This window comes from Bombina bombina, chromosome 6 (genome assembly GCF_027579735.1).
Source record: "Bombina bombina isolate aBomBom1 chromosome 6, aBomBom1.pri, whole genome shotgun sequence".
Classification (NCBI taxonomy): domain Eukaryota; kingdom Metazoa; phylum Chordata; class Amphibia; order Anura; family Bombinatoridae; genus Bombina; species Bombina bombina.
Window position 1 is genome coordinate 326,075,443 of NC_069504.1, and position 27,162 is coordinate 326,102,604.

General features: G+C 37.2%; 1 protein-coding gene across 1 annotated transcript in view; it reads right to left on the minus strand.

The window, feature by feature from the left end:
• LOC128664413 (dynein axonemal heavy chain 3-like) overlaps positions 1-27,162 on the minus strand; it is a 2,586,207-nt gene that overhangs the window by 2,378,038 nt on the left and 181,007 nt on the right. Inside the window, exon 5 of the mRNA XM_053719244.1 lies at positions 4,102-4,117. Within this exon, the coding sequence (XP_053575219.1) occupies positions 4,102-4,117 (16 nt within the window). The remainder of the gene's footprint in view (positions 1-4,101; positions 4,118-27,162) is intronic.

A 27,162-nucleotide genomic window follows, 5' to 3' on the forward strand; every position in this document is an offset into this window, starting at 1 on the left:
ATACTCTGCGCCTACATGAAACAGGGTTTCATCTACTAAGGAGACACCCTAAAGCACACACTTAGGAACGTGGTGCCTAGACACCACTCCACCCCTATTTAATTAGCCAAAGATATAAAACAAGGGGGCCAAAACCCAGATCCACAGACGCACAAACCAGCTATTACTGGGAAGAGAAGAAAGTAAAAACATGGGCTTACCAAAGACTAGCTCAATTAACCTACCCCTGCCATTTAAACTAAGCAAGCCCATCTGGGAGCCTTAAGACTCAACGTCGCCATCCTAACAACCAGGGAGGGAGGGTGTTTGGCGCAACCAGGAATCTTCCAGCCACAGGGATGGAAAAGAGACCTTGGACTTTGTCAGAACCTTGTAAAGGGTAAGCTAACCCCTCTTTCACACAATGCAACATTGTTGCAACTAGCAACAACACCTACCATCCCACAGAGTCTTAACCCTTAAACCTGCTCCAAGCCGATACTGGGCTCTACAATATCATTGTTTGCATAGCACAGAGGACAACCCAGATATAAATGCTAGCAAACCTTTGACTAGAATGCTCTTTAAAACAACAAACAAATATTTTTCTATAACGATGTACACAAAGCAAAGATTAGCCTCGATAAAGGGCCTCCATTTTGAAAACTAGTGTTTCCTTACCTCATCTTTCTGTAAAAGGCAATTAGACAAAAAAGTGCAAATAATGGAATATACCAACTTTAAAGTAAACATTTCCAAAGTGTAAAGAAATAACTTTGCAATATATTTTCATTATTTAATTTTGCCCCCATTTCCATAAAATTAATCTCTGGCAATTAAAAAATAGCTACATTTACAAACTTGTAAGGCAATTAACATGTCCATAAACGGTGAGATATCATTGGAAGCTATGTGCACATATATCATTATTGATTTATTAATTAATATAGGAAGCTATTAATTTCAATTTTATTGCTGCATGATACAACATTGTGACAACACTGAATTGGGTGATGTCGACCCCTACCCCCTTTCTGTTGTCAGAGACACATTACAAGCCTGGCATGTCCCCAGTACACATGAAAGAAAGAGTATGGTTACTCAAACCTCTTGCTGTTCAGGAGTTTTCACTAGACAGGACTTTTAAAGAAACAAAAATGTGTCCCAAACTATAAGAGATAATGTCACATTTCAAGAGTCCTTTGATCATGGTCTCAGAAGAGAGGTAATTCTAAAGAATTATTGTGTATAGTCTTCCTAGATTGAAATCTCTAAATTAATTTAGTCTAAGAAATTCATTACTTAGATCACAAGAACCCCTGTGGATAAGCACTGAGAGGTCTACAATTTTGAGATACCTTTTCCGGGATGACCAACAATTTAAATATCTATATCCCAAATACACAAACCCCAGACATTGAAGCTCCAAATGCCCTTGGTTATATGGGGAAGTTGAAAGCATCAACATTGAGATTTTAAAGTACAACTTATGTCAAATTTTCAGTTATGGTGTACCTCAGTATTGTATAAATGAGAGAAATGCCTAACAGTAACATAGTAGATAATATCTGCTGAATTGAGTTAGAATACTATATGGTCAATTTAAAATGTCCAATTTATTTCAAAATAAATAACATTCTTTTGTTTTCCAGCATCTGATATACAAACTAGGTTTCAGATATGACTAGTAGATACTAATATATGAATGCCTATATAATGTGGCCCTGAATCATATCATATATAGCGTATACACTAAATATTAAAATAATATCCCACAGATATGCAATATTTTATATTAATATGGGATAATAATCAAAATGTAAATAGTAGCTATATCAAATTACATCAGAGTGCCACTCACAAGGTATATATGTGATATTAAGGATGGAAATTGTAAACTGAGAAAATATTAATTAGATCCATGCTGAAAGTATTAATTTCCTTTTTAGTGCCATATAAGTAGTATACTCATGTTTAGTATGAAAATAATCAGATTAATATAGTAATAATCCCATACATATTGGACATATATTGTCTGCTGATATAAGAAATAGTGAGTATATTAAATATACATTTAAAAATTAAAATATATATAGTAAACTGTTAGCAGTATTGATAATGAAACTGCATTTCTATATCTGCTGCCCCCTAATGGACAAAAACTGGTATAACAGCCAAACGGGTTGACTGTTAAAACCCATACATTCCCAGTAAGCCAATGAGATGTCAGCTTCGAGGGGCCTATCAGAGACAAGCATCGGAAGGGGCATATCCCGGTTTTCATCAATGATTAGAGAGTAGAGATGGGCTTTATGACTTGACATAAAAGTCCTCAGCACAGAGGGAAAAAAAAAAAAAAGAGGGTGATGCTGCCGAATTTTAAGTTTCTGACTTATGTTGCTGCCTTGGTTTACAGAAAGCAACATTGGGTCCTAAACATTTATTCTCTAAATTGCAAATACCTTTCTTATTTATGAGGTGAACTGGATTAATCTGAAAAAATCTGAACTGGTTATGCGGTAATGTATGACAATGGTTATAATTTAATATTTTAAAGCAAGTACATTATTTGTTGCTACAATTTAATTGAAGCTGGTGATTTAAAGGGATATTTGGTATTTTAAGTTTATATTCATAGTCCTGCGAAGTTTAGAACATATTGATGCTAAATAATGTTATTTGCAGAAAATAATGTTTACTTTTATAAGTCAGTCTTACTTGTGAAATCTCTTAGAAATTGCATATAAATTAGTTATTGTATTAATAATATACAATTTCTCTGATGGTTATAAGTTCAGTATTAGAGTTATTGGCTAATTATAGACTGTTCTGATATTCTCCTTTGTGGCATCTTAAGAGGCAGTTTATTGTGAGTAAGGTTAATTTTTAGATATACAATTATGATCTGTTTTGTATGGAATAATTGTAACAGAATAAGTGTGTATTATTGATTCATAATCTAGTTTTTAGATAAATATAATTCAAGGTGTCAATAAAGATAACTAATCAAGAATTAAGGAATAAATATATTGCTACGTAAATACATTTATAATTGGTTGGCAACTGCTGAGATAAGTACTCCAACATTTTACTGGAGATTACTGCTGATATAATAATAAATAATAATTTTGTAACCTAGAATATACTAACAAACAATATTGATATTTGCAGCAAAAAATAATGTTAATTTGTTATTAAAAACCATCAAAAACACCAGTTAAGTAGCAGCGGTAACCTCCCGATTGGGAAGATTGACAGCTCACGGCCATTGGCCCTTGAGTAAGTAGGGGGCTGCATTGCATAAGTAGCGGCTGGTGCAATGTTAAATGTGGGCAATGGATGCTGCCCACTTGCCACAAGGCTTGGGTGGCCAAGGTTCATGATAGCGAACCTAGTCCACCCTCCATTTATAAATAAATCCGTAAGACTTGTCTGAATGGTCTTGTAATTAACTAGGTTTACTGTCCCTTTATCTTTGCTATGTGTTTGCACACTTTATCTGTCCCTAATGGTCTTCAGCAGAAGATAGTTAGATAAGGAAAACTTAGGTTTCAACATGGGAGTGCCCAATACTTTATAAAAACTCAGGGCATTGTAAAGATTATCATTTTCAAAGTTATCAACTTTGTAAATGTACTTACATTATTTGTTTCCTTTATTTATGTAATTTTTTTTTTTTACACATTAGTAAATATTTTTTATATTACAATTTTAAAAGCAAAATAAAACTAAAACTATAAATGTATAATGCAATGTATAACAAGTATTAAAATGCACAAAAACAAATCTACAAAACCGTTTTTTAAACCACTCTAATGGCAAAGAGATGTATCTTAGGAGAAGAGAACGGAAACTTAAAATTGTAGCACAGGCTGGAATACAGTAATTTAGTTTTGTCTGTTTTAAACCAACACCATTAATTGTAAAACCCAAAATGGTGGCAGATCAGATGTAACCTGAACCACAGGCAATTGAAAAAGTTAGACTTAATTAAAGCAACACAAAATCCTGTGCGTTTCTGCATGGTCCTAGTTATACGCCATACTATTGGCCCCGCTTGACCAACAGCAGCCAGCAGGTGCTCAGGTATTGGATTTACAGGCAGTATTGTGCCCCTAAGACACACAGGCTTTTGTGCCTCTGTTTTCTACATGGAAACACCAGTTCAGTTTGGCTGATTAAACTCCTTTGATTAAAATACCTCTGCCTAGTCAATTTCCAACTAGAAAGTCTCAGTTACACTGGAATAAACAAATTATGACAATAAATGTGATGTTTTCTGAATTTCTGATCCAAAATAATGGTTTGTGATTTTTTTTTTTTTTTTTAAAAAAAGGTTTTTGTTTCTAGTATACTCGCACCTCAAGTGTAGAGCCCTGTAATTTATAAGACAAAACAGTATTCCTGAAAAGGGCTTAGTCATGTGCATTAGTTATAGGCAAGCTCTATTGCATATCTACAAGTGTTATAATTTTGGCTCATAACATGCACTGTTATCCAGTATATGTAAATAAAAACTTTTATTAAAATACTTAACCTTGTACCAAATCACACACAGAGGGGCCCATTTATCAAGCTCTGAATGGAGCCAGAAACACAGTTAATAAGCAGTGGTCTAAAGACCGCTGCTCCATAACCTGTCCACCTACTCTGAGGTGGCGGACTGACATCGCCAGGAATCAACCCAATCGCATACGATTGGGTTGATTGACACCCCCTGCTAGCGGACAATTGGCTGCAAATCTGCAGGGGGGCAGTATTGCACCAGCAGTTCACAAGAACTGCTGGTGCAATGAAAAATGCAGAGAGCGTATGCTGTTGGCATTTATTGATGTGCAGCGGTAATGATCTGCAATATCGGATCATGTCCACTCACATCATGATAATTAGGGCCCCAGTGTTTTTATCTCACAAGTCAACACAGGTACTTAAACATTTTTTGCTATAATATATTAAGGGAACACAGCTATAACCTTCAATGTAATGCGTATAGTTTTAGTCACATAGTAATAAGAAAGTACATTTGAAGGGTATAGCTTTATAAAGCACACATATACCGGAATCATCCACTGTGGTGTGCAGTTGTGTAAGCATTTAGTTTATCTTGCAAGCTCAGGAGCAGCAAAGAACCTTGGTTCTAGCCGCTGATTGGTGGCTGCATATATATACTGATTGTTATTGTTGGTCTAACAGGAGGAGAGGAGGCTACCCACCCGGGAAACGAAGCGAGCGACTATACGCTTACCCGGTACATGTGGACACAGGAGGAGAGCAAAGACCGAGATCTGTCTAGCATTCTGACAAGGCAATCGGTAAAACATCATACTCATCGACAGGAGAAGAAGACATCCTGACAACAGTGCACTGTTGAACGACTTCAGAATTAACATCAAGGAGAGCGGCATAATATCCCTTATCCGGCTAAGGTACTTTTGTGGCCATATAGGCTGAAGATCCACATAAAATCACACGTGTTTTTTTCCTACTTGGGAACTATCTATGAATTCACCTCCATGCTAGTATAGCGTTAACCAGCTACAAACAATCATTTTCTAAATGAACACATATTAAGACTGCCATCAGCCCATAAATTGGATTACAGCATGCGGCTATTCCAAATAAAAGCCCGATCACCTAGAAGTTAAACATTGTATAGAAAGAGATACAATGTATAGAATTGACTATCAATTATAGCGGTTTTTAGATATTTAATATTCGTAAGACACCGGTGTCTATTTAATCTGTTTCGTATTTTGTTTTTTATTGTATAAATATACCATCTATTTTATCTATTTAATCCACATTGATAAATACCAGGGGTTTTTAGTCAAGAGTATAGTAATAAATTTGACATACACACTTGTGTTTTTTAAGGTATCTAGTATCATCATAAAAGTGTATATATATATATATGATATAAGAATACACATTATTTGGATTATGTATTGAAATTATATTAGTTACCATAGGAACAGCATTTTTTGCACCACCTATTAATCATTAATATACTGGAATCATGTTGTGGCATGATGTGAACCAAAATCATAACACTGCGGATATGCGATAGAGCTTACAATCTCTGCCACCTGTAAGGTTCCAGATATAACCCACATTTGTTTGGAGTGATTGACAGGCCCTTCTTATGTGAGTGACGGGTGGCAAAATTACACAACCAAGGGCTTGTTTAATGGTATATCCAGGCAGAGGACGTACAGTGTCCGCTGCCCTTCACTGAAAAGCCAGAGAGACATGTTCCCAAGTCAGGAGCCTTGTTCTGCCCCAGATCCATACATGGGCCCTATGTAATTTTCTTCCCTTTGAGCTGTGAGTTGACTACACTGGAAAGGAGACTCAATTGCATCAGTCTCGTGTGAATCTGTGTAAATGAAACTACATTGCAAGTGGACAACATAAACTCACCATTTCTGCATTTGTTTGAGCTGACTAACACGTTGGAAATCAAATTATCTGGAAGAAACACTCAAGACAAACAAAGTAAGGAATCAGTGTCCTTAAAGCTTGTTAGTGTTTTCCCCATAGTTAGCAATTACAGAAATCTGCCTTACAATGCTTATATTTCTAACTAGAAAAACTGTTTTCTTTCTATCTGTAACAGTGATTTACAGAGTTGCTTTTCTTTGGATTTTTTTTTTAAAGAGATTAAAGCAAATGTGTTCAAAGAGAAGGGTAACAATACCATTGCTGCTGTTCCATAGAATGACAGTGAATAGACAGGAACACATAATTTACTCATAATAATGGACAGAAGCACAAATACCATCATAAACTCAATTTAGTGTTAAAGGACAGTTATAATAATGCTTAATTTCTCTTGCACATCCCAACACATTTCTTTTCACATTCACATCAACAAAATGTATCTGCAGTTTTCTTATTATGAAAAAAATCCATCTTAAAGATAAGAAAACACAGCGTGCATTTGAAAAGTACTAGTTATTCAAAGTTAAAAAAAAAAACTGATGCTAAAGTTTTTTACACATCAGATGAAAGTCACAGGCAAGTGGATAAAAACAAAGTAATTATGGATCAAAGCAATTCCACCCAAGGCCAAAACAAACATTCAGGATTCATATAGAATACGCAATAAAATAAATAAGCCTTTCAATTTACTTCCATTAACAGATTTTCTGCTGCTGAGCATGTGCAAGAGTTCACAGTTTATCCATATATACTTTTATTATTACAATAATAGAGGGTAGGAAAAATGGAAGTAATTGAAAAAAAATCTACTACTTAATTGAAATTCAGATTATTGTTATTGCATCGCATTTTTGTTATGCATTGTGTTGGTTGTGTAATTCTACTGTTTTTAACGGGTACTTTAAGTATTTCCCTCACTTTTTTGCTAACCTTGTAACAGGTGACATCAGTGGCAGTTTTATAGGTTGCACAGGGTGTAGAAATGCCCTTATCCATTAGGCTGCAATCCCATTGTACTTGGATGGCTGAGGGCAATTGTGAAAATTGCCGCTTTCTCACTAGCCACACCCTTGTACCACCTAGCCAAACCTCTAACAATCTAGTCATGCCCCAGACTTCCCAACCCCACTCAAAACACCTGTAGCTAAGTAACACTCGCAACTCCACCACCCCCGGTTTCTGCACATGATTAAGGTCAGGTGTTGACCGAAACGTTGTTTTGTTCTATATGATGTCTCATTTTAATGGATATTGAAATATACCGATTGGTGCTACTACTCCTTGTTCATTTACTCTATTTGGGGGATGTACAGGACCCCTGTAACGTGCGCCTGGCTTTTGCAGTAAGTGCTAGGCCTATCTTGTTCTTTGTCTGCACATGATGAACCAATGAGCCCATGGGCCTCGCTTACTCAAATAACAATATGCATAATTAATTCTGCAGTACACATTATGTTAGGTAAGATACTGTAAAAGACACATTGGTCTGGATTCCAACATGGAATTGCAGGAATATGTTTAAACCTCAAACATTGAATTGCAATCATTAATGAATATTCTGTATACAAGTTGCATTGTTGTAAAGTGTGATTTCCACTAGATTTGTAAGTTTTCATTTACTGTGTGGCTTATCGACATGTGAACTGAGTATGCACAACAACTGTATTATATTTCTAGACCATAATTGCAGTTGCCTGGGATACTGGTGGGGGACCTCATATTCTAAACTATTCCTACCTTTATTTTTAAATCCCTATCTCCCACGTTACCGCTGTCCTTCTACACAGAACACTCATGGTGCAAATGCAGCAATAACTTACAAATTCAGGACAGCTGCTGTTTGGGGTTGCAAAACTCCACCAGACTCCTTACATATAAAACAGTCACTGATTGAAACAATAAAAGCTGTACTGTACACACCACCAATAAATGCTGCTCAAAACATATTAAAATGAGTCTTGAACAGGTCAAAAGTGTTCAGCGTATCCATCAGGCATTGCTGGTACAGTTGGGGGCATAACTAAACCTCACTGGCCCCTCAGAACATGGTTGGGGGGACACAAAAGGTTGCAACCTACTATGCAGTTGTGTTGCCCCCACCATCTCCATGATGTCAGTATTCTGCTATAGGCGACACCGGAATAATGGCAGATACGAGGCCCACTTGACCTTAGCATAGTTTACTTCTCACAATAAGTGAGATACATCGTTCAACTGCATTGGCATAAAGAGAAATAATCCATCTTGGATTATAGTCTTTGTAGCAATGCCGTTGTAATTTTTTTTTATGAAAAAAGGGGCCCATACATCTACTTGAAAACCTTGTTATCATATATAATCATTTTTTGAATGGATTTGAATAGAAGCAGTCAGATAATGGGAACTTGCTTGAAAATGTCAACATGTGGTCAGCCAAGATGGAGCCCCAAACCAGTATTATTTATTGCCTAATAAGGGCATATGCCTAACAGAAACATTATTTGGAGATTTATTTATTTATTTTTTGGTAAATGGTAAGCTTGTGTTTCTTTTCCCGCATCACTTTAGACTGACTTCATGAGAACAATCATTCCGCATGATGAATAACTTAAATATGTTATCTAGGGCCAGAATATACACAGTATCCATAATGTTTGATTTTCTACTATATAAAAGATAAGCAAAGTTCAAGCTAACCTATGATTAGCAATGCTTTTTAATGCTCAATTAAATGTAAATTATTTACTCTGTATTCTCCCATACATAATTTAGATAATGTAGACGCTCATTTGCTTTTTGATTGTCTAACATTCCTGTTAACAAATCATGCACACTTTATATGACAATTCCACTATGAACACAGGTGATTCAATCAAAATGTCTGGGCCGATGATTAAATATTTAAGCCCTGTTTATGGATCTTCTCGAGCCCTGGTATCCTTATGTGCTCTAAGGGATTTTATACACTGACAATAACAACTGTGCAAAATTTTGCCAATAAATTGTGAATGCATCTCATGCCGCAATTAAAATGTTACAGCATTTTAAATGTGCCAAAAGTTTGTTAACACTATCCATCACCAAACACACAATACTTCAAATATCAACTTTTCCACTGTAACATTTTAAATGCTACAACATTTTGAATGTAAAATTTTGTATTGTGGCCCTTCAGTCAGGAGGTTTCATTCATACCACCTTGATGAAATAGTTTAAAACTTCTGCTCTGTACACTGCATTTTACACACAAACAGCATAACTGCAAGAGCATCTTCCTGTGATTTGCCTCCATAAGACATACTTAGCAACTGCCTTAGGTTTTCCCAGGACAGCCCAGTTTTTGCCTTCTGTCCCATGGCATATTTTTTTTTTTTAAGATATCTGCCCTGAGGTGTGGGTTTGACATAGGTGTCAGGTTGGAGGAATCAGACACAAGGTCACTGATGGTTTTACGTATGTGTTCCATATAGTGGCATCTGAGTATCCTGCACTCTGTATGTAATTAGTTTATGTGATTTCTCTGCTGCAAAGTGGATTTTTTTTTATAAAGGTTTGCAGTTATGATTCAAGTCAAGCCATGTGCATATTTCCACTCTTATTCAAAACAAAAAACGTGTAATTCACACAAATGAATTTTGTATTTCACTCTAATAGCAAACTCACATAAAAACAAAGTGACATAATGTATGTTTGCAAAAAAAACATACAACATACATGTACGGATAAGAACACAGAAAGACCGGCGAGCCTCCAAGAGTTTGTATAAAGATTTATTAATTGAGATAAAAACACAGTTACATCCAAGAAAGTGTCACAGCATAAGATAGATCAGTCTGTCTTACGCGTTTCGTCAGCTTACTGCCTTACTCATACACATAGGGTCTAATGGATATCCGTGTCTTAAATTGCCACTTTAATTTTGTATTCATTAAAACAAGCTGTGCACATAATGTTCATTTTTTTGTTTATCACTGAAGTGCATACAGAAATATAATACATTTACTACAATTCAAAGTGCATTTTATGTTACACACATGGGGATCCTCTACAAAACAGATTTACTATTATATATCAATACTTAATCATGAGGATAAAATAGAATGCGTCTGCACATATAAGTAATAAATCTTTATACGTTCTATATATGGGAATACTAATACATTTAGTGAACCCAAAATGAGAGAAAAAAAGAAGTAGACGTCCATTGGTTAGTTAACAGATGTAAAGGCACCTATATTTTTGACAGGCCTAAAAAAAGAGAGGATTAGGAGTGATATGAAATGTAAAAAGGGCCAAAAGTTAAGGCCAAATAAGGAGGAAAAGGTGGGGGGGGGGGTGGCATGATTTAGACCTAAGGAGAGAGGGAATTAGTAAATGATTTAAAGGTATAAACATATATACAAGGAGATGGTAACAAACCATATGCCAGTTATACAATAAAAATGTAGATGGTAATGAGTTGAATAGGATCTGATGTAAATGATCATTCGAGACACATGCACAATGATAGAAAGTTAGAGGAGGGGTTTAGTTTATAATTTGTTTGCATAGGGGAAAAGAGAAAGAGAGAACAACAACATAGGTGGAAAAATTACTGGTGATAACATCACCATCTATGTTGTAACCACCTGGCTTTCTAGTCTATAGTTGTAAGATCCAAAAAGCTTCCCTATGGAAAAGTCTGCTGGTCTTATCTCCTACCCTAGCTGGGTCTCTAGCATGTTCTATCACTTGCCACTGGAAGCTGTCAACGCACTTATTGTGTACATAGATAAAATGCCTAGCCAGGTCAGAACTCTCAGTACCATGCTCAATATTTTTGAGATGCTCTCTAACCCGGCTACATGCCTCTCTGGTTGTGCACCCCACGTACTGCTTCTCACACTGGGAGCACTCCACCAAATTGACAACATTTTTGGTATGACAGTTTGTACAGCTTCTTAGGTCATATACCCTTTGGATGACCTTTGACAGGAATTGGCGGGACACTCTGGAATGGCCACAGGCAATGCAGCTACTGAAGTGGCATTTATAGTGACCTTCACACTTAAAGGGACAGTCAAGTCCAAAAAAACCTTTCATGATTTAAATAGGGAATGTAAACAACTTTCCAATTTAATTTTATCACCACTTTTGCTTTGTTCTCTTGGTATTCTTAGTTGAAAGCTAATTCTAGGTGGTTCACATGCTAATTTCTTAGACCTTGAAGACTGCCTCTAATCTGAATGCATTTGGCCACTAAAGTGCATTAGTTCATGTGTTTCATATAGATAACATTGAGCTCATGCACGTGAAATTACCCTGGAGTGAGCACTGATTGGCTAAAAGGCAAGTCTGTCAAAATAACTGAAATAAGTGGCCAGTTTGCAGAGGATTAGATACAAGGTAATCACAGAGGTAAAAAGTGTATTTATATAACAGTGTTGGTTATGCAAAATTGGGGAATGGGTAATAAAAGGGATTATCTTTCTTTTTAAACAACAAAATGATGGTGTTGACTGTCCCTTTAACTAACTGTTAAGGTTGGTAATGGTAGATCTCAACATACTGGGAGATCCCAATGGAACAGCCTCACCTGGCCACAAAATTGCAATCTGAGGTGACAAAATCCTACAGACTGTCTTCCGCTGTCAAAATGGGAAGTTGTTTCTCCACTATGTCAAATACATATTTGAATTGGGAAGTATATGTAGTTATTATAAAAGTAGGCCTAGTTGCCACAAAATCCATACTCTTTTTTTTTTTTTTTTTTTTACTGCTCTAACATTACTCAGCATAGTCTCCCTACTCATCCGTGTGACCTCCAGGTAAGCCCTGTTCACCCCTTTTTTTAGTAACCCCTTTCCATCAATTGTGAAATCAGTAACTCACTTTCCTGATACAGTCACTCATTTGAACAGTTTCGCTTAATGCGAATGAACTGGCCTTTTGCTACTCCGAAGCCAGTATGCCTCGAATGGTTGCTTCGGCCATGAAGAATGGCGTTTGACACTATGGGTTTGCAATAGAGGGTAGTGGTGACCATCTGTAGTTCCACCTCACCATGTAATTTAACATCTAAATAGGGAGTTGAAGCCGCATTAGAGGCACTTATAAACTGAAGGTTGACAGTGGTATTATTCAAATAACTGACAAAATTAGACAATTCCTGATGACCTCCGGTCCAAATGAACAGGAGGTCATTGATGTATCTTATGTACATCTTAATGTAATCCCTGAGGGATTCCTATCTTCAAAGATGTACACCACCTCCCACCAACCCATAAATGGGTTGGCGTAAGCGGGGGCAAACTTTCCCCCAATGGCAGTGCCACGTCTCTGGAGATAGAAACCACTCTCAAACAGAAAGAAGTTGTGTGTCCACAAAAAATCCAATATCCTGATTAAAAAATCTTTGAGTGTATCATAATAATTACTGAAATAGTCAAGGGCATACCTAACGGCCTCTAAACTATATAGATGCAGGATGGCAGAGTATAGCCCTACCACATCCACAGTCAGCCACATACAGTCACTCCCCCAAACTACCCGATTTAGAATAGATAGAAGGTTTTTCATGTCCTTCAGATAGGAGGGCAATTGGTACACCAAAGGCTACAAGAGAGATTCAACCCAACAAGACATGCTCAAACAGTGAACCAATCCCAGCCACTATCAGTATTCTCTTCACCCCCTCCAAGGATTTATGAACCTTATGGAGGTGGTGGAAGACAGGAGTGATGGGATTGGGAACAAATAAAAAATCCACTGTTTCCTATGGCCTCATTTAGGCCATCGTCTAAAAGGTTGCACAGTTCTCTCTTGTAATCCTCAGTTGGATTACGCAACAGCCTTTGGTATACACTAAGATCACTTAATTGTCGTTGAGCCTCTAAGATGTTATCTGTTCTATCCTGAACCACCAAACTTCCTCCCTTATCTGACTGCTTAATCACAATATCATCTCTTTTTTTCAGAGCCTCTAAAGTTTCTTTCTGATCAACAGTCAGATTAGGGTAGGATCTTTTATTTTCTTTAGACAGGGCTACCAGATCTTCCTACACCCTTCAGTGGAATGCCTCCAAAAAGGGACCCCTCTCCCTGGTGGGGTAGAACACTGACTTAGGTTTAAACCCTCCTTGGGAGGACTTAAGGGGAAAAGATTCAAATGTAGCTTGTGCTCCTAGTTCATGTGGACTAAGATAATCACGTTTCCTGGAAATTGACAAAATCAATTTTGTGAATCAAAAGCTTTAACCAAGATGCCAAATAAATGGCAGATGTTTTCTGATCTTTACTAGGACCAGAATAAACAACAAATAGACTAGAAGTCTTCCTGAAATCGTTAGTAGCTTCAACATAATATTTCAAAGCTCTTACAACATCCAAAGAATGGAAATTTAGCAAAGGAAAATTGCTCATTAACCTCTACTGCTACATTGGTGACATTATAATCACTAGTGATAGCGGGTTCAAGACATGTATTAGAAGCTTTAGGTCTTACTACCTGCCCAACTGCCTGTATTTGATGCTCAGTGCTAGTATGACCTTGCTCATCTACTCTATCTTCATCAGATTGGTCTTTATCTGAAAAGATTACGCTTTTATGTTATCTGACTGTTTCTGTACTGGATAAAATCCTCTGGATTTAGATCTGCTCCTTCTAAACCCCTGGGAATAAGGGAGATTTTGCCTGGTGTAAACCCTGTTGTTAGCCTAGTCATCATTATCTCTATTGAATTTCTTTAACTTAAAAGGTGTCCAATTAAACTGTAAATTTGTCAACTGTCTCTTTAAGTAGCACATCCATTTCAGTAAACTTTGGGTGGGCAGAAAAGGTGTTCAATTTCCCCTGTAACTCAGTCAATTCCTCTCGTACTCTCGTGAGTTGTTCATCTTTGAATTTTAATATCAGTCCCATTAGTTTTTTAGAGCACTCAGTCAGTGTGTTGTTAGTGGGATCGTCCACCTGAAAGGTGGGAAACTTAAAATCGCAGACCCCTTTGGTATAAGGTCCATTAATAAGTACTTCTCTAAAGCTTGTTTGTCCCATCATATTTTATACTCTCTAAGCAGAGTTTTCTCCAGATGTAGGCACACATAACTAATGTTAAGAGTCTCCTGTTGGTGTACAAATGTATCTTCAATCAGTAATCTCCCCAAGTTCAAATCAGTCAAAGGTTTTAATGAGAATAAATCACTGTTCTCCATAGTCAAATGTAATTTGTTTCAGTGTTAGATATATATGCTCACTTGTATATTGGCTCACTGAGACAATCAACGTGGTATATAAGCCAAGCTACTGAGGGGAAAAAAAAGTGGTATAGAAAAGTCACAGTATGTCCCCTGTAAAATAGCTCAAAGCTTAAATGCAAGTCTTATGTGGAAATCACACAGTTGTTACAAGATCAACACTTGCAATCCACAAACCCTGTTGAGAGAAACAAAGCCTGAAGCAGTGAGGTCCCCTAGCGGATCATTCACCTGATCTCTTACAATGTGTCTCAGAACACTGGTCTGGGTCCCTGCTATCCTTCAGCCTCTAAAACTGCTTAAACTCCAGGTCTGCAGTTCCTAGGGGTAATGCAGTGGTGCAGCCAAACGCTGAAAGATCGATCGTCACTCTAAACTGCCGCCACAGCTCTGTGGCTCGTGATAGGATGCTGGTTGTGAGCTCATCAGAGTAAAGCCACGTTGATAGGTTTAGCCCCAAGACTCCTTGGAGGGGGGTAAAGGGAAGACCGATAGTGGCTGTGATTGGTTCACTGTTTGAGCACATGTCCTGTTGGGTTGAATCTCTCTTGCATCCTTTGGTGTACCAACTGCCCTCCTATCTGAAGGACACAAAGCACCTCCTATCTATTCTAAATCAGGTAGTTTGGGGGAGTGACTGTATGTGGCTGACTGTGGATGTGGTAGGGCTATACTCTGCCATCCCGCATCTATATGGTTTAGAGGCCGTTAGGTATGCCCTTGACAATTTCAGTATGATGATACACTCAAAGATTTTTAATCAGGACATTGGATTTTTTGTTGACACACAATTTCTTTCAGTTTAAGGGTGATTTCTATCTCCAGAGACGTGGCACTGTCATGGGAGCAAAGTTTTAACCCGCTTATGCCAACCTATTTATGGATTGGTGGGAGGTGGTGCATGTCTTTGGAGATAGGAATCCCTACAGGGATCACATTAAGATGTACAAAAGATACATCGATGACGACCTATTCATTTGGATGGAAGGTCATCAGGAATTGTCTGATTTTGTCAGTTATTTGAATAATAATACTGTCAACCTTCAGTTTACCAGTGCCTCTAATGTGGCTTCAACTCCCTATTTAGAAGTTAAATTAACTGGTGAGGTGGAACTACAGAGGGTCACCACCACCCTCTATCACAAACCCATAGCGTCAAATGCCATTCTTCATGGCCGAAGCAACCATTCGAGGCATACTGGCTTTGGAGTGGCCAAAGCCCAGTTCATACGCATTAAGCAGAACTGTACAAATGAGAGTGACTGTAAAGTTACTGATTTCAAATTTGATGGAAAGCTTACCTTGAGGTCAAACGGATGAGTAGGGAGACTATGCTGAGTGAGGTTAGAGCAGAAAAAAACCCCATAATTTATGTAAGAACTTACCTGATAAATTCATTTATTTCATATTGGCAAGAGTCCATGAGCTAGTGACGTATGAGATATACAATCCTACCAGGAGGGGCAAAGTTTCCCAAACCTCAAAATGCCTATAAATACACCCCTCACCACACCCACAATTCAGTTTAATGAATAGCTAAGTAGTGGGGTGATACAATAAGGAGTAAAAAAAAGCATACAAAAAGAGGAACTGGAAATATAATTGTGCTTTTATACAAAATTCATAACCACCATAAAAAAGGGTGGGCCTCATGGACTCTTGTCAATTACATGAAAGAAAACATAATTTATGTAAGGACTTACCTGATAAATTCATTTCTTTCATATTGGAAATTTCTTACATAAATTATGTTTTCTTCCATATAATTGGCAAGAGTCCATGAGCTAGTGACGTATGGGATAGAAATACCCAAGATGTGGAAGACCACAGAAGAGTCACTAGAGAGGGAGGGATAAAATAAAAACAGCTATTTCCACTGAAAAAAAGTAAATACACACAAAAAAATAAGTCTCATAAATTTCAAATAAATTACAAGAAAAAAAATTAAATCATAAGCAGAAGAATCAAACTGAGACAGCTGCCTGAAGAACTTTTCTACCAAAGACTGCTTCAGAAGAAGCAAATACATCAAAATGGTAAAATTTTGTAAATGTATGCAAAGACCACCAAGTTGCTGCTTTGCAAATCTGATCAACCTAAGCTTCATTTTTAAAGCCCAAGAAGTGGCGACTGATCTAGTAGAATGAGCTGTAATTCTCTGAGGTGAAGATTGCCCCGCCTCAAAATAAGCCTTGCGATTCAAAAGCTTTAACCAAGATGCCAAAAAAATGACAGAGGACTTCTGACCTTCCATAGGATCAGAAAAAAAACAACAAAGAGACTAGAGGTCTTCCTGAAATCTTTAGTAGCTTTGACATAATATTTCAAAGCTCTTACAACATCCAAAGAATGTAAAGATCTTTCAAGAGTATTCTTAGGATTAGGACACAAGGAATGAACAACAATTTCCCTACTAATGTTGTTAAAATTCACAACCTTAGGAAGAAACTTAAACGAAGTCCGCAAAACTGCCATATCCTGGTGGAAAATCAGAAAAGGAGACTCACAAGAGAGAGCAGACAAATCAGAAACTCTTCTAGCTGAAGAGATAGCCAAAATGAACAACACTTTCCAAGAAAGTAGTTTAATATCCAAAGAATGCATAGTCTCATAAGGAGGAGCCTGCAAAGCCTTCAAAACCAAATTAAGACTCCAAGGAGGAGATATTGATTTAATAACAGGCTTGATATGAACCAAAGCCTGAACAAAACAGTAAATATCAGGAATCTTAGCAATCTTTCTATGAAATAAAACAGAAAGAGCAGAGATTTGTCCATTCAAAGTACTTGCAGACAAACCTTTCTATTCTAAAATTCTAAAAGAATGCCAAGAGAATTTATGAGAACACCATGAAATATAGGTTTTCCAAACCTGATAATAAATCTTCCTTGAAACAGACTTATGAGCCTGTAGCATAGTGTTAATCACTGAGTCAGAGAAACCTCTATGACTAAGAACTAAGCGTTCAATTTCCATACCTTCAAATTAAGCGATTTGAGATCCTGATGGAAAAGCGGCCCTTGAGACAGAAGGTCTGGTGTTAAAGGAAGTGGCCAAGGTTGGTAACTTGACATCCGGACAAGATCCACAAACCAAAATCTGTGAGGCCATGCTGGTGCTATCAGTAACACATGCTATTGTTCCATTATGATCTTGGAGATCACTCTTGGAAGAAGAGCTAGAGGCGGAAAGATGTAAGCAGGTTGGTATCGCCAAGGAACTGCTAACGCATCTACCATCTGCGCCTGAGGATCCCTGGACCTGGAAAGATACCTGGGAAGTTTCTTGTTTAGATGGGACACCATGAGATCTATTTCTGGAAGACCCCACATCAGTACAATCTGACAAAATACATCTGGATGGAGAGACCACTCCCCTGGATATAAAGTCTGTTTGCTGAGATAATGCGCTTCCCAATTGTCTACACCCAGGATATGTATTACAGAAATTAGACAGTAGTTGAATTCTGTCCAAGAAAGTATTCAAGATACTTCTTTCATCACTAAAGGACTGCGAGTCCCACCCTGATGATTGACATATGCCACAGTTAATGATTCTCTCTTTAGTAGAGGCCAAGCCTGAAGAGCCCTGAAAATAGCACAGAGTTCTAAAATATTGATTGGCAACCTCGACTCTTGAGGATTCCAAACCCCTTGTGCTGTCACAGACCCCCAGACTGCTCCCCAACCTGTGAGACTTGCATCTGTTTAAATCACAGTCCAGGAAGGATGAACAAAGGAGGCCCCTTGAACAATAAGGTGATGGTTTAACCACCAAGTCAGAGAGAGTTGAGTTTTGGGATTTAAGAATATCAATTGTGATATCCGAGTATAATCCCTGTACTATTGATTCAGCAGGTCTCATATGAAAATGAGCAAAGGGGATCGCATCCAATGCTGCAGTCATGAGACCTAAAACTTCCATGCACATAGCCACTGAAGGGAATGATCGAGACTGAAGGTTTTGACAGGCAGAAACTAATCTCATTTGTCTCTTGTCTGTTAAAGACAGAGTCATGGACACTGAGTCTATCTGGAAACCTAAAAGGTGACCCTTGTCTGAGGAATCAAGAAACTCTTTGGAAAATTGATCCTCCAACCATGTCTTTGAAGAAACAACACAAGTTGATTTGTGTGAGATTCTGCTAAATGAAAAGATTGAGCCAGTACCAAGATATTGTCCAAATAAGGAAAGACTGCAATACCCTGCTCTCTGATTACAGATAGAAGGGAACCTAGAACCTTGGAAAAGATTCTTGGAACTGTCACTAGGCCAAATGGAAGAGCGACAAATTGGTAATGCTCGTCTAGAAAAGAGAATCTCAGAAACAGATAGTGGTCTGGATGAATCGGAATGTGAAGATATGCATCCTTTAAGTCTATTGTGGACATATAATGACCTTGCTGAACAAAAGGCAGAATAGTCCTTATAGTCACCATCTTGAAAGTTGGGGCCCTTACAAAGTGATTAAAAAACTTCAGATCCAGAACTTGTCTGAATAAATTTTCCTTCTTCGGGACAATGAATAGATTTGAATAAAAACCCAAACCCTGTTCCAGAAGTGGAACTGGTACAATTAGCCCTGAAAGCTCCAGATCTGAAACACATTTCAGAAAAGCCTGAGCTTTCGCAGGATTTGTTGGAACGTGAGAGAGAAAAAACCTTTTCACAGGAGGTCGTATTCTGAAACCTATTTGATACCCTTAAGAGACAATATTCTGAATCCAATGATTCTGAATGGAACTTGCCCAAACTTCTTGAAATAAGTTCAATCTGCCCCCCACCAGTAGAACTTGATTGAGGGCCGCACCTTCATGCAGTTTTGGGGGCTGGCTTTGGTTTCTTAAAAGGCTTGGATTTATTCTATGTCGAAGATGGCTTCCAATTGGAGCCAGAGTCCTTAGGGGAAGGAGTGGTTTTCTGTTCTCTATTCTGACTAAAGGAGCAAAACTAATTAGAAGCTCTAGTTTTACCCTTAGATTTTTTTTCTTGGGGCAAAAAAACTCCCCCCCCCCCCCCAGTAATAGTGGAAATAATAGAATCCAACTGAGAACCAAACAAATTATTACCCTGGAATGATAGCGATAGTAACCTAGATTTAGATTCCATGTCAGCATTCCATGACTTTAGCCATAAAGCTCTTCTAGCTAAAATAGCCAAAGACATATTTTTAACATCAATCTTAATGATATAAAAAATAGCATCACAGAGAAAATGATTAGCATATTGAAGCAAACGAACAATGCTAGACAAATCTTTTTCCCGTTGTGCTAAGCTATCCAATCAAAAAGTTGATGCAGTCACAACATCAGTCATAGAAATGGCAGGCCTGAGAATATAGCCAGAATGTAAATAAGCTTTCCTAAGATAAGATTCAATTTTCCTATCTAAAGGGTCCTTAAAAGAAGTACCATCTTCCAATGGAATAGTAGTACGCTTGGCAAGAGTAGAAATAGCCCCATCAACCTTGGGGACTTTTCCCCAAAACTTTAATTAGCCACTGGCAATGGGTACAACCTTTTAAACCTAGAAGAAGGAACAAAAGAAGCACCAGGCTTAGACCATTCCTTAGAAATCACATCAGAAATAGCATCAGAAACAGGAAAAACCTCAGGAGTAATCGCAGGAGGTTTATAAACAGAATTTAAACATTTACTGGATTTGTTATCAAGAGGACCAGACTCCTCAATATCCAAAGTAATCAATACTTCTTTCAACAAAGAACGAATATACTCAATCTTTAAAAGATAAGTTGATTTATCAATGTCAATGTCTGAAGCATGATCTTCTGAGTCAGAGAGATCCTCATCAGAAGTAGATATATCAGTATGTTGTCGGTCATTACAAAATTCATCAGTAACATGAGGAGTTTTAAAAGACCTTTTATGTTTAGTAGAAGGCGGAATAGCAGACTTAGCCTTCTGTATCACATCAGCAATATAATTTTTCATATCAACAGGGATATCATGTACATTAAATGTTAAAGGAACAACAGATACTGTACTAGTACCAATAGAAAAATTTTCTGCATGCAAAAGCTTATCATGACAATGGTTACATACTACAGCCGAGATATCATCTCAGCTAGCTTACAACAGATACACTTAGCTTTGGTAGAATTGTGTTCAGGCAGCATGGTTCCTACAGCAGCTTCTGAGACAGGATCAGATTGACAAATCTTGTAAAATGTAAAAGAAAAAATTAAATTTAAACAAAAAAAATATCTTATTTCCTCATATAGCAATTTCAGGAATGGGAAAAAATGCAAATGCTAAAAATAGGCCAAAAGTCAAATAGCATAGCCCTCTGAGCATAAAGAAGCTAAGGAGCATATAGGAAGTGGGGCAAAAATAAACCCAAATTTTTTTTTGCGCCAAGTATGACGCACAATGCAAAAGGAAGTATAAAAATGTTTTGGCGCCAACAACATCCGAAAATGACACAACTCGCATCATAACAACCTGGCGTCAACTAAGACACGGGAAATGATGAACTTGCGTCATCATAGATGCACATTCACGCAAAAAAATTCTCACAACAAGAATGATGCAATAAATAACAGCATTTTGCGCCCTCGCAAGCCTAAATTTGCCAGTAAATTTAAAAGAAACAAGTACTATTGGAAAAAAAAGACTAAACCTCAGGTAAGAAAATATTAAAAACATAACATCCTAAAACATGATTCCCATACTAAAAATGCTAGACTGCAAAGGGAAATACACATAAACCTGACCCATGGCAAATATAAGTAAATACATATATTTAGAACTTTATATAAATACATTAAGCGCCAACCATAGCTGAGAGTGTCTTAAAATAATGATACGAAAGACACCCATCCACATATAGCAGATAGCCAAACCAGTATTGAAAACTATCAGCAGAGGTAATGGCATAAGAGTATATCGTTGATCTGAAAAGGGAGGTAGGAGATGAATCCCTACGACCAATTACAGAGAACCATTGAAAAGATTTCCCGCAAGGGAAACCATAAAAAATCAATAGGCAAAACTCTCTTCACATCCCTCTGACAAACACTGTATTCTGAGAGGAATTGGGCTTTAGAATGCTTAGAAGCGCTTATTATAGAAGAAAACAAAAAAATCAAGCACAAACTTACTTCACCACCTCCAAAGGAGGCAAAGTTTGTAAAATGGAATTGTGGGGATGGTGAGGGGTGTATTCATAGGCCTTTTGAGGTTTGGGAAAATTTGCCCCTCCTGGTAGGATTGTATATACCATACGTCACTAGCTCATGGACTCTTGCCAATTACATGAAAGAAAATGGATTTTGTGGCAACTAGGCCTACTTTTGTAACTACATATTGTCCCCAATTCAAACAGGTATGTGACATTGTAGAGAAACAACTTCCCATTTTGACAGCAGAAGACAGTCTGAAGGATTTTGTCACCTCAGGTTGCTATTTTGTGGCCAGGAAAAGCTGTTCCATGGGGAATGTTCTATCTCCAAGTATGTTGAGATCTACCAGTACCAACCTTAACAGTTAGTTAAGTGTGAAGGTTCACTATAAATGCCACTTCAGTAGCTGCATTGCCTTTGGCCATTCCAGAGTGTCCCGCCAATTCCAGTCAAAGGTCACTCAGAGGGTATATGACCTAAGAAGCTGTACAAACTGTCATACTAAAAATGTTGTCTATCTGGTGGAGTGCTCCCAGTGTGGGAAGCAGTACGTGGGGTGCACAACCAGAGAGGCATGTAGCCGGGTTAGAGAGCATCTTAAAAATACTGAGCATGGTACTGAGAGTTCTGACCTGGCTAGGCATTTTATCTATGTACACAATAAGTGTGTTGACAGCTTCCAGTGGCAAGTGTTAGAACATGTTAGAGACCCAGCTAGGGTCAGAGATAAGACCACCAGAATTTTCTATAGGGAAGCTTTTTGGATCTTACAACTAAAAACTAGAAAGCCAGGTGGTTACAACATAGATGGTGATGTTATTAATTTTGGTATCACCAATAATTTTGCCACCTATGTTGGTGTTCTCTTTTTACATAATTTACATCACATTCTTTTCAACCCATTACCATCTACATTTTAATTGTATAACTGGCATATGGTTTGTTACCATCTCCTTGTATATATGTATATAGCTTTAAACCATTTATTTATTCCCTCCCTCCTTTGGTCTAGATCATGCCCCTTCCCCCCCCCCCTTTTTCCTCCTTATTTGGCCCTAACTTTTGGCTTTTTGACATGTCATATCAGTCATTATCCTGTCTTTTTTAGGCCTGTCATAAATATAGGTGCCTTTGCATCTGTTACCTATTTTCTCTCATTTTGGGTTCACTAAATGTATTACTATTCCCATATATAGAACTGATCCTTAAGATTTATTACATATATTTGCACACACATTCTATATTATCCTCATGATTAAGTATTGATATATAATAGTAAATCTGCTTTGTAGAGGATCCCCATGTGTGTAACATAATATACACTTTGAATTGTAGTAAATGTATTATATTTCTGTATACACTTCAGTGATAATGTTAATGAATATGTTTTGTTTAAGTGCACAGCTTGTTTAAATTAATACAAAATTGAAGTGGCTATTTAAGACACGGATATCCATCTATGGATAAGGCAGTAAGCTGCCGAAATGCGTAAGACAGACTGATCTATCTTATGCTGTGACACTTTCTTGGATGTAACTGTGTTTTTATCTCCATTAATACATTCTTATACAAACTCTTGGAGGCTCGCCGGTCTTTCTGTGTTCTTATCCAATTGTAACTTACTGGCTGGAGTCTTGGGGCTAATCCTATCAACATGGCTTTGCTCTGATGAGCTCACAACCAGCATCCTATCACGAGCCACAGAGCTATGGCGGCAATTTAGAATGACAACAGATCTTTCAGCATTTGGCTGCACCAATGCATTACCCCTGGGTGCTGCGGACCTGGATTTTTGCCAGTTTTAGGGGCTGAAGGATAGAAGGGACCCGGACCGGTGTTCTTAGACACACGGTAAGAGATCCGGTGAACGATCCGCTAGGGGACCTCACTGCTTCAGGCTTTGTTCTGTTCAACAGGGTTTGTGGATTGCAAGTGTTGATCTTGTAACGACTGTGTGATTTCCACATAAGACTTGCATTTAAGCTTTGAGCTATTTTACAGGGGACATACTGTGACTTTAACATACATGTACCTTTGCATGCAAACCACATGAATTTTGTAATGTCACTTGTTAGGGAAATTATATTTTAGGTATGTAAAAAATATGTGAAATCCCTCCCTTTTATGCTTCAGCTATAGGCTATTGTTACAGGCAGCTCAGTTGAAGAATCAGTGCCATTATACCAATGTATAGATACTTCTTCTGTTTGTGTTGCTGCAATGGCTCTTTTTGACCTATTGCTTGCAATGAAGTAAACCAGCAATTGGATGGATTATTTTTGCAATGATTACATGTGAGTTGTGTGTGTGACAAGTCTGTTTTTTTTTATTAAAAATGTCACACATTTCGGTTAAGGTAAGCATTCAGAATGCCCATATTGTAAACTGCAAAAACCTATACGACTGGAGAAGTGTAAAGTATACATCAACACATGTCTGCTATTTATGTGGTTTGAATAGAGGGTGTCTATTTCACATGGATTTGAATACTGGTTTTCAATAGGGCTGGAAGAGTGGTAGGACAACCTGCAGTCCATTATTTTTTCTTTCTTTGAGGCGGGTTGAAGGATTGAAAATATAAAGTTTTGAGAGTGGAAATGTCTGTATAAAAACTAGTATTTTTAGAGCCAATCTTGGTGATCTTTCACTTCAAAAGAATCACTCTTTGGTCAGTTATGCTAACTGTAATAAAATGTACATCTTGCATGTTATGCAAATAATGTACTGTAAATAAAGAATGCAAGAGAGAGGATATTTAAAACAATAACTTCCTAATTAAGTAAGGGATGTGATGATATAATAAAGCACAAGTGCAGGTGTTAAACAATAATGCACAAACTTCATTTAGTACAATGCCCGCTTTTTGTTATATTGGGAATTCATTTAGAGAGTTTACAATAACAGCAATAAGTTAGCAAATTAACTCTGCCTTGGAGATATACACATATGGGTAATTTGCAGCTTTCTGCAGAGGTGCCAAAACATATTGTTATATAAATTAACTAGGTGCTAATGTATGTTACAAATTAGATTTCACATTTTATTAAGGTAAAATAATGTTTGACTTTTCCTTAAAGGGGCAGTAAACCTAGAAAATAATGTTATATACATTCTATAATGTTATATAATTTTACAACGAAAACAGAACGCCGCTCCATGCTCTACTGAGTGGGTCTGTATTTTTCTCCTAATCACATTGCGGCACGCTGTCTAAAATATATGTTTTTATCTATTTTGTCATGGATGCTTCCTCTCAACATATAATCATACAGCATAAATAGAACTATATATATATATATATATATATATATATATATATACACACACACACACTCATACTATAATATATATATATATATATATATATATATATATATATGTATATCAACATTTTAAATTAGGGGGAGATAAAAGGCGAGTTTAAAATCCTCCACTACCTCACAAAATATAGAAAAATAATAAATTATTCTAATTTTTTCTCTCTCTCTCACACTATATACATATATACATACATACACACACGTGTATATATATATATATATATATATATATATATATATATATATATATATATATACAGAACAAGCAATGAAAGTAAGGTAAAGGGACTTCGAAGGAATATGTATATGTTAAGCCACCATGTGGATGTCTATTCCATTCAACCCCTATAAAGGCTTCAAAAACAGTTTGCTGTAAAAAGCCAGAATGTCCAGTCACAAGATGTGCAAAAACCCCTCAAGCAACTATTGCAGAGATAACATTATGAGAGCAAAATAGTGAGTGTCACTTAAGAACAACTGAGGATGTATCACCTTCATGCATCCAATACAGCAGTATAGCGGGATATATGTGGTAGTACCCGAACAGCTTTTAGCTGTGTAACTCACCGCTCTTGCTTGAAGTCAAAAACTTTCAACTTGTGTCGAGAAATCCTGTCGTGTGCTTCGTTTTCCACGGCGTCTAGGGCAGCCCTGATGCCAAAATCCAGCCGGTTCCGGTCATGTGATGAGCATCGGGCGTCACAGCCAATGCGATCCGTTTGCCTACCAGGAGGCTTGCAGAAGTCAACGTAGGAGGGGATGCACAGTGTAGAGAGATGAAGGGGGAATGGAATAGAGGCACGCTCCTGAGGCAGCCCAGAGTGCTGGAAATGTATAGCCAAAAAAGAAAGTAATATCCAGGCTGCAAAATTTAAAACAAAGTCTTTATTAAATTCCACTTAGGATAAAAAAGTGACAGGGGGATCCAGCATATCAGTGTAACCAAGAAGCTCCGCTAACATGTTTCGGTGAAAACCGTAATCATAGCTAATTGGAGACTGGTGTGCTGGCTTTTTAAAAGACAGAAACAACACTTATTGGACAATGTTAAAACCAATAGAATGGTCACACTTGTAAATTTAGAAAATGAATGAAAAACAAACACTCCCTGACATCTCAGTTAACATACTCACAGGCCACACCAAAAAAGATGATCAATTAGGTGGAGGCTGTGAGTGATAAACAATAGAAAGAGGAAGCAGTAAAAATTGGAGCATATGTTAAATCTTAAATACTACACCTAAAGCGATTGGCAATGTTATAGATGAGAGAACATATATTGAGGGCAGAGAGTGCTCACAGTAATGGAGTTAAAACACACACCTTACTCCAGAAACATCCCAACATGTAAATAAGTATATATGAATATATGAGCAAAAATATGTGAGCAAAAATATGTGAGCAAAAATATGTAAACAAAAATAAAAATATATATGGAAAATATATGTATATATATATACCAACTAATTAGGAATGTGACAAATGGGAAGAGTATCAAAATAAGGACTGCTGTAGTACCTAAGTGCCCTAATCACAAACATATATACATTATAATGTATTTTTCATTGAATTCCCTACCATGTTAAAGTAACAGGTACGTATCGATACAAGGGGGTAACAGTGACCCGGATGTATAAAGGGTTAATTTAGTTGATTGCACTACTATAAAAGCCAGGAAATACTAAGGGAAATAGCAAGAATTGTATCCATAAATGTAATGGGAAATATGATGTATATATATATATGATTATAAAAGAGTCTCACAGGTGTGGCCTGTGAGTATGTTAACTGAGATGTCAGGGAGTGTTTGTTTTTCATTCATTCATTTTCTAAATTTACAAGTGTGACCATTCTATTGGTTTTAACATTGTCCAATAAGTGTTGTTTCTGTCTTTTAAAAAGCCAGCACACCAGTCTCCAATTAGCTATGATTACGGTTTTCACCGAAACATGTTAGCGGAGCTTCTTGGTTACACTGATATGCTGGATCCCCCTGTCGCTTTTTTATCCTAAGTGGAATTTAATTAAGACTTTGTTTTAAATTTTGCAGCCTGGATATTACTTTTCTTT